This window comes from Salmo salar, chromosome ssa20, assembly GCF_905237065.1.
Source record: "Salmo salar chromosome ssa20, Ssal_v3.1, whole genome shotgun sequence".
NCBI lineage: Eukaryota > Metazoa > Chordata > Actinopteri > Salmoniformes > Salmonidae > Salmo > Salmo salar.
In genome coordinates, this window is record NC_059461.1 from 87120179 (window position 1) to 87132422 (window position 12244).

Consider the following 12244-nt stretch of genomic DNA (forward strand, 5'->3'; position numbering starts at 1 on the left):
TTGGACATCATGTGTTTCTGGTGGTTTCTATTTGGACATCATGTGTTTCTTGGTGGTTTCTAATTGGACATCATGTGTTTCTTGGTGGTTTCTAATTGGACATCATGTGTTTCTTGGTGGTTTCTAATTGGACATCATGTGTTTCTTGGTGGTTTCTAATTGGACATCATGTGTTTCTTGGTGGTTTCTAATTGGACATCATGTTTCTTGGTGGTTTCTATTTGGACATCATGTGTTTCTTGGTGTTTCTCTCTGGTCTCAGAAGGATGATGTAACACTTTGGAGCAAACAGGCAGAACAGCAGCCCAAAGCTGGATGCCAGGATGGCAAAGATCTCTACAGCTACTGTGTACTTCCCAGGAGAGCTGACGTAGGCAGGGATGAAGGAGATCCACACGGCACAGAAGATCAGCATGCTGAAGGTGATGAACTTGGCCTCGTTGAAGTTGTCTGGGAGTTTCCTGGCCAGGAAGGCTAAGAGGAGACAGAGGGAGGCCAGAAGGCCGATGTAGCCCAGCACCAGAGAGAAACCAACCACAGAGCCCACCTCACACTCCAGGACCACCCTCGGCCCACGACCCTCTCTGCCTCCCCTCTCAGCCGGTTGGGGTGGAGCTAAGGCCAGCCACAGTACACAGATCAGCACCTGTGTAAGGGAAAGGAGGTGGATGAGTTATCTTCACAAGTTATCTTGAAAACAAATAATATGGTCAATGAGGGAAACAACTACATTCCAAAAGAATATAGTAAAAACTAGATGTTCACCTGGATGAGTGTGCAGAGTGAGATACCCATCCTCTGCTGGGTGGGGCTGAAGTATCTCATCAGGTTCTCTCCAGGCAGAGTGGCCCTGAAGGCCACCAGCACCACCACAGTCCTGCTGAGCAGACAGGAGATGCAGAACACAAAGCTTATACCAAACAGGGTGTGTCTCAGCATGCATGTCCATGGCTTTGGCTGGCCAATGAAAACCAGTGCACACAGGAAGCAGAGCTTGAGCGACAGCAGGAGCAGGAAGCTGAGCTCAGAGTTGTTGGCTTTCACCTGGAAAGTGACAGAAAATTATAATTTAGACAAAGTGATGTCAGAAATTCAAACCTGAAATGACACAATCTCATCTCTGTCCAGTACCTCTATATATGATCATATGATTCAACTCACCAGGGCCGTGTGACGGTGGTAGAGGAAGGTGGCCAGGGCACCGGCTGTGAGTGTTGCCCCGGAAACTGAGATGACAGACAGGATGACACCCATGGTGTCGCTGTAGGAGAGGAAGTCCACCAGCTGGGGGATGCAGGCCGTACGATCAGGGTTGGACCAGAACCGCTCTGGACACCTAATACACTCAACTGACCCTGATAGAGAAGGAAGAAGAATGAGGTGTCCAAATCAGGACCAGTCAGGACTGAGGAAAAATATGAATTGGAATCAGAACCCTAGATAGACTACCTGTTGTGTTGCTGATCTCTCCCTCAGCGCAAGACAGACAGTCAAAGCAGCACACAGGCCTCCCCTTCTGTACCGCATGCCTGGTACCAGGGGGACAGTCAGCACTGCATACAGACACAGGGACCTACCAGAGGGGGGAGAGGAAGAAGTTATCATCGTCATCATCATTGCTGTTATCATCATTATTACACAGACAGACAGGCTCGCTGGGTCCCTCTGGGGACTATGTCAGGAAAATGACCACACAAATATCTAAATTTCAGTATCATGTTCCCCCTGAGTGGCTCAGCGTTCTAAGGCACTGCATGTCAGTGCAAGAGGCATCACTAAAGTCCCTGTTTCAAATCCAGGCTGTATCACATTTGGCCGTGATTCGGAGTGTGGTCAGGTCTTCTCGGGTTTGGCTGGGGTAGGAATTGTAAAAAAGAATTGTTCTTAACTGACTTGCCTAGTTAAAAAAAGAGACCGTTCAGTGTCATGTTGACTTTCTGTCTGAGATACCATTCCCCTGTTATTTATTTGGTCTTCTTTATGTCTTTTTCTTTTCTGAATGTCTGCCTCAGGGTGATAAACTCAATAAATCTCTCTCCATCACTCACACACACACACACACACACACACACACACACACACACACACACACACACACACACACACACACACACACACACACACACACACACACACACACACACACACACAACCACTCCTCTCTGCCTCAGTGAAACTAAACTGAGCAGTTCTCACCTCCTCTCCGCTGCCCCCACCCCACATCACTTTATCCATGTCCATGTGAAACTGGTCGTCCGATCCCTCAGAGGACAGAAAATGTCCGACCTGGACAAACTCTGCCGTCCCCTCGGGGGTCACATGCCAGTTGATGATGTCATAAGAGGCAGGCGGATCTCCATTCATGTCGAAGTGGAAAGATTCCCCCACAGGAGTACTGAAGTTCACTCCCCTCAGATAATGAACAATCTCAAAGAGAAAAGGGCATTGGAACAGGATGAAGAGTTAGAACCAGTTGTGGCTTTGGTTCTTTAGAACTCAAACCTTACAAAGTGTTTTCACTGTATCCTGACTGGGAACATTAGTGTTGTTAACTTGAAAACAGATCAACATGTTGTTCTCACCTGGCTGGGCTGAAGCTTCCTGATATCAGGGCACTGTCCACCATTAAAGACTCCGTCCCCTGGTTGACAGGCCATCATATCCTGTATGGCGTAGGCGATGGCGTACACAGCCTTGTACACATTATAGCTGGCTCTCAACTGAGACACGTCAGCATACTGGCTCTCCCCCTCACCTAGGATTGACACAATATTTAACTGAGATAACATTGGGAATCTGGACAAAAAAATGAAATTTAGGTGTAAAGTCTCCCTCACGTATGACCTCTGACCCAGTACACTGTCGCCTGGACGGCACCGTCACGCTGAGGTCAACCCCCAGAGAACACCCAAACATCTCTTCCCACAATTCCCTCAGGAAGGGGTCGGACTTCTGGTAGTCCCCGTCTGGATGGAGGCGTGTTAGGAAAGGCCCCAGGCCGGGAATGTCAGCTTTCTTCAGGGCAAAACCGATTGTCCCGGCAAGAGAAGGCAGGTTTTTCGGGGCGGCGATAGTAGTGTAGGTGACCCAGGACTCTGAGGCAATCCACTGCTTATCTGTAATGTTCTGACGGACAACCTCTTCCATCAGGGCCTGGAGAATGAAATCGTTAAAAAGATAAAGATAGTCAAGCTGAAATGCGTGATTATCAATTAGGAAATGATTGTGTATATAAAGGGCATCAAGACATGATAAGACACAAGGACACTGCTACAGCTGTGTTACAAATCATTAACAATACTCTGACCGGTAACTGCTCACCCCTGAATGACCCGTGAATCCTACAAATGCCACAACCACTCTGGCAGTAGATCCTCTGATGGTGTCCGCAATGTGCCTGATCTTTCTCTTAGACGGTAACTTGGGGGTGACCATCAGTGAGAGAGAGGGAAGAGAGTCAGAGAATATCAGAGAGATAGTTTCTATTAGATTAGAAGAGAGGGGGAGTCACAGTGAAAGAGAGAGTGAAAGACAGAGCAATAGAGAGAGTATACTGTCAGATCATCAGAGTGAGGTCGTACCTTGGGGAGGACCTCAGAGTAAGCGACACACACCCCAGATCCCTGGAGCTCTTGGAGAAGCAGCTGAACCCCAAACCTGCCATAGTCATCATCCTCTGACACTAGCCCTACCCACACCCATCTCAGCAGACGCAGCAGCCTGGCCATGCCCCGAGCCTGGAAGGCATCGCTGGGTACCGTACGGAAGAAAGAGGGGTACCTCCAGTTGTCACTCAAACATGCACAGGTGGCAAAGTAACTCACCTGGGAGAGAACAGAGTGAGAGAAAGAGAGACAGAGAGTGAGAGAGACAGTGATAGACAGAGAGAGCGAGAGCGAGAGTCAAGGATAATTATAATTTGTAAGAGGCAGAGAGCAGAGGGAGAAGGAAAGTAAACGTTAGAGAAAGAAATCTAGATAGAGAATGAAATGTAATGTGAAAAGAGTCATCATCTCATCCCAGCCTGTAATCCAACCCCTGCCTCACCATGGGTAAATCAAACGGCCCGAGGGTCTGTGCCACCACCATGGTGGCTGAGGAGTGGGCATCTCCGATGATGACGGGAACCTCGGGGGTTGTGCCACACTCTGTGCCCACCACGGAGGCCTCCTTGCCGGTCACCATGGCTAGGGCTGCCCCCAGGGTGATGCCCTCTGTTCGGCATGTGTCAGAAGCCAGGAACCCCAGGGTGAGGTTAGGCAGGAGGGCTGGGTCACGGTTAATCTCCTCCACAGCAAAGATCATAGTCTGGAGCCAGCGGTAAGCACGCTGTTTGAAACTGACAGACGGAAGAAAGGAAGAAATGGAGAGAAAGGAGGTAACTGAATACACATTACCTTCAGGTGAAAACACAATGCCATAAAGCTGTTATCACACAAGCTGCATACATTGTACAGGTAGAATTTCCCTTAATGCTCCTGAACTCCTGCTCTGGTAGTGGGGCTTCCACATGGATGGGGAACAGGCCCCCAATGACCACATCTCCTGCCCGATAAACACTGCCGGAGACGGGCTTAGCTACCAGCCGACAAGCCCCCTCTCCACCTCCATCCAGACCCCAGACACACCCAGGGACATGGAGACAGTAGAGCAGCCACAGCCAGCCCCAAAGGCTCATCATCTGGAGAGAGACAAGGCCAAGGACTGGGAGAGTTCCGTCACCTGTTGGAGAGAGACCAAACCAAGACCTTGCAGACAGAACACTCTGTAGACAGAATGACGATCAAAAAGTGCTTTCAATGAAGAGATACACCATACAACACAGACACCTGTAACCAGACATGTGAAACAACAGTGATAGACACACAAAACCTTGTTCTACCTCTGCCCTACCTGGCAACAGTAAACCTTATCCTGGTGAGACAGACAGAGAGACAGACAGAGAGAGAGAGAGAGGATGAGTGTCTGTCAGTCTGGCATCTCCTGCAGAGAGTGAGAGTGAAAGAGGGAGAGGAAGAGGAGAGAAGGGGAGCTGCTGATATAGGGAGAAATGAGCCCCCGGCTAAAAAACAAGCACACAGCCACCAGGGGGTGCTTGTAGGGAGGAAGGGGCAGGAGGGGGTTAATTGGGACTTGTTATTGGAGGATAACTTGGGGAGCAGATAATTGGGGGTAATTGGAGAAAGCCTGTGAGGGTGATGTTATTGAAGGTAATGTGTAGTACAGGAGATACAGTATCTGTTCTTCAACAACATCTGATGGACCCATTCAGACAGATATTACATCACACTGTACAATAAATGATTTTATTAAATAAAAAGTGAAATTGTGACTAAATGGATTATTGAGATGCATGGGAGAGAGAGAGAGAGAGAGAGACCACTTCTGTGAAAATTGGAACACACTAAACGAACAATAACACAAAGAGTTTGTAAGGGCTGTCGTCGGAGAGAGACCAAGGTGCAGCGGAGTTAGTGTTCATCATAAAAGGTTTTAATTAAAAAACAAGAGAACACTACCAAAAACAAGAAAAGAGAAAACCGACAGCCACCAGTCCTGTCAGGTGTAAACACTAACAGAAACAATTACCCACAAAACCCAAAGGAAAAACATGCTCCTTATGTGTGACTCCCAATCAGCAACAACGAGCTTCAGCTGTGCCTGATTGGGAGCCACAAACGGCCCAAAACAAAGAAATACAAAAACATAGAAAAAGGAACATAGAACGCCCACCCAATGTAACACCCTGGCCTAACCAAAATAAAGAACAAAAAACCCCTCTCTATGGCGTTACAGAGTTATCTATCCAAAATGGAGATGTGTGGATAAACCAGCTCAGGTGCATCCTGTTTCCATTGATCATCTTTGAGATGTTTCTACATTTTGATTGCAGTCCACTTGTGGTAAAATCAATTGATTTGATGTGATTTGGAAAAGCACACACCTATCTATATAAGGTCCCGCAGTTGACAGTGTATGTCAGAGCAAAAACCAAACCATGAGGTCAAAGGAATTGTCTGTAGAGCTCCGAGACAGGATTGTGTAGAGGCACAGATCTAGGAAAGGTTACCAAAACATTTCTACAGCATTGAATTTCCCCAAGAACACAGTGGCCTCCATCATCCATAAATGGAAGATGTTTGGAACCGTCAAGACTCTTGCTAGAGCTGGCTGCCCAGCCAAACTGAGCAATCGGGGGAGAAGGGTCTTGGTCAGTGAGGTGATCAAGAACCCAATGGTCACTCTGACAGAGCTCTGGAGTTCCTCTGTGGAGATGGGAGAACCTTCAAAAAGGACAACCATCTCTGCAGCACTCCACCAATCAGGCCTTTATGGTTGATTGGCCAGATGGAAGCCACTCCTTAGTAAAAGGCTATACGACAGCACCGCATGGAGTTTGCCAAAAGGCATCTAAAGGACTCTCAGACCATGAGAAGCAAGATTGTCTGGTCTGATGAAATTAAGATTGAACTCTTTGGCCTGAATGCCAAGTGTCACGTCTGCAGGAAACCTTGCACCATCCCTAAGGTGAAGAATGGTGTTGGCAGCATTGTGATGTGGAGTTGTTTATCAGAGGCAGGACTGGGAGACTAGTCAGGATCGAGTGAAAGATGAATGGAGCTAAGTACAGAGAGATCCTCAATGAAAACCTGCTCCAGACCGCTCAGGACCTCAGACTGGGGCAAAGGTTCACCTTCCAACAGGACAACAACCCTAAGAACACAGCCAAGACCACGCAGGAGTGGCTTCGGGCCAAGTTTCTGAATGTCCTTGAGTGTCCCAGCCAGAGCCTGGACTTGAACCCGATCGAACATCTCTGGAGAGACCTGAAAAAAGCTGTGCAGCGACCCTCCCCATCCATCCTGACAAAGCTTCTGAGGATCTGCAGAGAGGAATGGGAGAAACTCCCCAAATACAGATGTGACATGCTTGTAGCGTTATACCCAAGACGACTCCAGGCTGTAATCGCTGCCAAAGGTGCTTCAACAAAGTACTGAGTTAAGGGTCTGATTACTTATGTAAATGTGATATTTCCTTTTTTTTATGAATTTGCAAAAAAATTGAAAAACCTGTTTTGCTTTGTCATTATGGGTATTGTGTGTAGACTGATTAGGGGGGAAAACTATTTTAGAATAAGGCTGTAATGTAACAAAATTCAAAGGGTCTGAATACTTTTCGAATGCACTGTATATCAACGAATTGGCGAGGGCTCTAGAACAGTCTGCAGCATCCGGCCTCACCCTAATAGAATCTGAAGTCAAATGTCTACTGTTTGCTGATGATCTGGTGCTTCTGTCCCCAACCAAGAAGGGCCTACAGCAGCACCTAAATCTTCAGCAAGTATTCTGTGAGACCTGGGCCCTGACTGTAAATCTCAGTAAGACAAAAATAACGGTGTTCCAAAGAAGGTTCAGTTTCCAGGATCACAAATATGAATTCCATCTAGACACCGTTGCCCTAGAGCACACAAAAAACTATACATACCTTGGCCTAAACATCACTGCCACAGGTGACTTCCACAAATCTGTGAAGGCAAGAAGGGCCTTCTAAACCATCAAAAGGAACATAAAATTCAACATACCACTTAGGATCTGGCAAAAAAGACATGAATCAGTAATAGGACCCGCTGCCCTTTATGCAGAGCAGAATTAGGGTGGCTACGGGAACCTAGGAGGGAGAGGAGGTCTGTTCCCGGTCACACTTGCTCGTCCACGATTCCCACCTCGCCTCCGAGGAATACTGGAAGTTCCCGAAGTCTACATTGCCGGGAGAATCCAACGTAACCCGAGTTCCCTCGGGAATCACAGAGGGCAGTCGACTAATCTCCTCTGGAGCCCATGCAACTAGGAAGGGCTAGATTGTCTTCTGTTGAACACTTGCGCAGACTGACCTATTGTGGTACTACAGAACAATACATATCTATCTGTCCATTAAAAGACCAGGCTCATCAGTAGGTACGAGTATGCTGGTGAGCTGTACAGGGAGTTTCCAATATCTCCTTACTCGTACCCCTCTTCATGCCATCCTGCTGTTGGGGGACCGGTCCAAATCTCTCCGGGTGCTCATTGACTCTGGGGCCGACGATAGTTTTATGGACACTACCCTGGTGTCGGAGCTGGGTATCTCCACACAACCCCTCTTTATTCCCATGGATGTCACTGCGCTGGATGGGTGCTCTATTGGCAGAGTTACCAGCAATATGGTTCCTATCAACCTGCGAGTGTCAGATAATCACAGTGAGTCTTTGCACTTCCTGCTCATTGAATTGCCTTATGTACCCATGGTTTTGGGGTTTTCATGTCTCCAGAGGCACAATCCCCTGATTGGCTGGGCTACTGGATCTATCATGGCCACGTGCATTGTCTGAAGTCAGCGCGGCCTGCCCCGGAATATCTTTCTGCAGGCTAGGGAAAAGCCTCGGATCTCTCCGCTGGCGGAGTGCCAGGACCTCCAGGAGGTTTTCAACAATGCTCTCACCACATCTCTTCCTCCTCATCAACCCTACGACTGCGCTATTGACCTTTTCCCGCCTCGGGGACAAATGTATTCCCTGTCGGGTCCGGAGACCAAGACTATGGAAAGGTACATTTGGGACTCTCTTGCGGCAAGGAGTTTACATCCATCTGCCCCCCCCCCCCCCTTTTTATAGAAAAAGGACAAAACCCTGCGTCTGTGTATCAACTATCGGGGCCTTAATGACATCACGGTTAAAAAACGTTACCCACTACCAATCATCTCCTCGGCTTTCGAGCGTCTGCAGGGGACTACCATCTTCTCGAAGTTGGAACTTCAGAAGCCTACCATCTGGTTTGGATACGGGAAGGAGATGAATGGAAGACAGCTTTAACACGGCTAGCTTGCGCTGCGAGTAACTGGTGATGCCATTCTGACTGACCAACGCTCCCACAGTGTTCCAGGCCCTGGTTAATGATGTGCTCCGTTACAAGTTGAACCGATTCGTGTTTGTCTACATTGACAACATCCTCATTTTTTCCTGGTCAGCACAAGCACAAGTCCTCCACGTCCAACAGGTCCTCCAGCAACTCTTGGAGAACCAGCTTTTGGTTAAAGCAGAGAAATGAGATTTACATTGCTCCACCATCTCCTTCCTAGGATACATAATCTCTGCAGGAACTATTCAGATGAATTCTAACAAGGTGAGAGTGGAGGTGGATTGGCCTCAACCCAAATTCAGAATGCTGCTGCAACGTTTTCTGGGGTTTGCTCATTTCTTCCGGGGCTTCGTCTGGGGTTACAGCACCCTGGCTTCCCTCTTCTCAGCACTCACCTCTCACAAGGTTCCTTTCACGTGGTCTCCAACAGCTGACGGGCGTTCTCTGACCTCAAGCATCGATTCACTACAGCTCCCATCATAATCCATTTGCACCTGTCCCATCAGTTTTTGGTCAATGCCTCAGATGTCAGAGTGGGGGAGATCCTGTCCCAGTGTTCTGCCCAAGACCAAAAACTGCATCCCCGCGCCTTGATTTCCCATTGTCAAAACCCAGCTGAGAGGAAATATGAGGTGGGAAATCGAGAGCTACTCATGGTTAAGATTTTGTTGGAGAAGTGGAGGCACTGGTTAGAGGAGGCGGAACATCCATTCTTAGTGTGGACTGGCCATAAAAATCCTGCAATATCACCACACCGCCAAGCGCCTCAACTTAAGGCAGGCTCGATGGGCCCTGTTATTCATCTGTTTTAATTTCACTATCTCTTACCGCCCTGGGTCCAAGAATGTCAAATCTAACGTGCTCTCATGCCTGTATAGCCCTGCTGTGGTTGTCCCAGACTGCCCGTTCTCCATTCCTGGAATGGGAACATTCCTCTAAACTCACCTGCCATCCTGGCTCCCATTGGACGACAACGAGTTCGTCGCCGCCTGCACTGTGTCCACAGAATAATACTTTGCGGCAAGCTCCCTCGGGCCTCCTTCAATCACTCCCTTTTCCTCCCTTTTCCTTCCTTGAGTGTTCCCTGGGCTATCAGACCACGTTATCCCTGAGCAAGAGGAAGAAGTCAGCAGACCCTCTGCCCAGATGTTTGTCCGCCACTGTCGCCGTACTTGGAAGAGAGCCCGGTCCGCTCTTCTCAAGACCAGCTCCAGATATCGGCAACAGGCGGACCGCCACCGGACCCCGGCTCCCCGCTATCATCTGGGGCAGAGGGTATGGCTTTCCACTCCTCTGCCCTTCCGGGTGGAGTCCCGTAAACTTTCCCCCCGTTTTGTCGGCCCTTTCCCCATCTCTAAAATCCTATAGTCCTTAGCCCCTCTGCTGTTTATCTTCTATTGCCCCGAATCCTCCGTATACATCCCACTTTTCATATGTCTAGGATTAAACCTCTGTCTCATAAACCTTTGTCTTCTGTTTACTGTACATTTTTTGCTTATTGTCTATTTCACTTGCTTTGGTGAATGTAAAGCCGAGAGAGAGAGAGAGAGAGAGAGAGTGTGAGTTTTCTTTCTCTAAATTTTCAGTTGTCTCTTAGTTGTACCAGTGACATCAGGTTGTGTTGGGGATAATTACATGTAATTGAAGAATACTATGACACTGAGTTCATCACTCTTATTACCACAGGCTTTGAGAATGTGAGGTCATAAATCTCATCCTATTCTCTACTTTCTCCTTACCTTTCTCTCTCCTTCTCTGTCTAGTATTACATATCAAGAGTAATTCCACTGAGATTGGGTCAGTGTTCTGTTTGAGCCTGACACATAAGAGGATGTGGTGATTTGTGTGTGTGTGTGTGTGTGTGTGTGTGTGTGTGTGTGTGTGTGTGTGTGTGTGTGTGTGTGCACGTTCGTGTGTGTGTCAAATACATTTTTGGCACATGTTTCGTAAAGGTGAAGACTAACAGTGAAATAAATACGTACTTATGGGCCCTTCCCAACAATGCAGAGAGAAATAAAATAGAGAAATAATGGAAAAGTTAAATATGTAATAATACAAGTAATAAATAAACACTGAATAACAATAACTAGGCTATATACACAGGGTACCATTACCGAGTCGATGTGCAGGGATACAAGGTATTTGAGGTAGATACAGTGCCTTCAGAAAGTATTCACACCCCTTGACTTTTTCCACATTTTGTTGTGTTACAGCCTGAATTTAAAATCGATTAAATTGTGATTTTACTTCCTAATTGCTGTACCCACACATATAATTATCTGTAAGGTCCCGCAGTAGAGCAGTGAATTTCAAACCATTCAACCACTAAGGCCAGGGAGGTTTTTCAATGCCTCGCAAAGAAGAGCACCTAGTGGTAGATGGGTAAAGAAACAAAACACAGACATTGAATATCCTTTTGAGCATGTTGAAGTTATTAATTACACTTTGGATGGTGTATCAATACACCCAGTCACTACAAAGATACAAGCGTCCTTCCTAACTCAGTTGCCAGAGAGGAAGGAAACCGCTCAGGAATTTCACCATGAGGCCAATGGTGACTTTAAACAGTTAAAGAGTTTAATGGCTGTGAAAGGAGAAAACTGAGGATTGATCAACATTGAAGTTACTCCTGTTACAGGTTTTGTTTTTTCCATTTATGTTTTGAGGTTGGACTTTAGCACGTGGGGCGCACCAATTGGTGTCACCTCGTTAGTCAGTATGTGTTACACCTTTGCTGGCTTGTTCATCTGGTAAGTGGGATGGTGTTTAACCTGTGCTGGCCCAGGTGCTATTTAATTGTGGCTGGCCCAGTGCTGCAGTTGTCTTGATAGATGTGGAGGGTTAACACCTTTAGATGTCTTGATAGATGTGGAGGGTTAACACCTTTAGATGTCTTGAGAGAGGTGGAGGGTTAACACCTTTAGTTGGCGCTCCCTATTTTGGTTTCTAAAAAAACATTCCTTTGTCTGATTTTGCTTTGCTCCACATTTTTGCTTTGCTTCCTGTCTTTAAGTTTGGTGTGGGTTTTTCTTTTGTTTACCTAGTGAGATATACATGGAGGAGACTTAATCAAGCTGGGATGCTTGGAGGAAAACATACACAGTGGCATGTTACATCAACATAGCATCTAGCAGTCGCTAGGCCCCGCAGTTGCGGCTGAACAATTTGTTTGTGTGTTTAACTCTTCCTGTAAACACGCTGGATGATTCAGAATCCATTGAAGAGCTTGAACTATTCATTGACGAGAGATACTTACGAACTCTTAGAAACATGTCGCTGGCTTTGGAGGACTCAAGCATTGTTAAGGACAACCAACCCAATCAACAAAACAAACCAAAACCAGGTTGGCC

At 47.2% G+C, this 12244-nt stretch overlaps 1 protein-coding gene across 1 annotated transcript; it reads right to left on the reverse strand.

Annotated features, from left to right (window-relative positions):
- Positions 1-142: 142 nt before the first annotated feature.
- LOC106581477 (extracellular calcium-sensing receptor) lies at positions 143-10157 on the reverse strand. The gene is made up of 12 exons (XM_045703423.1): positions 9993-10157; positions 4449-4681; positions 4048-4339; positions 3582-3824; positions 3346-3420; positions 2838-3153; positions 2583-2755; positions 2197-2427; positions 1450-1573; positions 1162-1355; positions 766-1044; positions 143-646 (listed from the first exon to the last, which is right to left on the reverse strand). The coding sequence occupies exons 1-12, from the start codon at positions 10155-10157 to the stop codon at positions 218-220; spliced, it is 2754 nt and encodes a 917-aa protein (XP_045559379.1). The 3' UTR covers positions 143-217.
- Positions 10158-12244: the final 2087 nt, after the last annotated feature.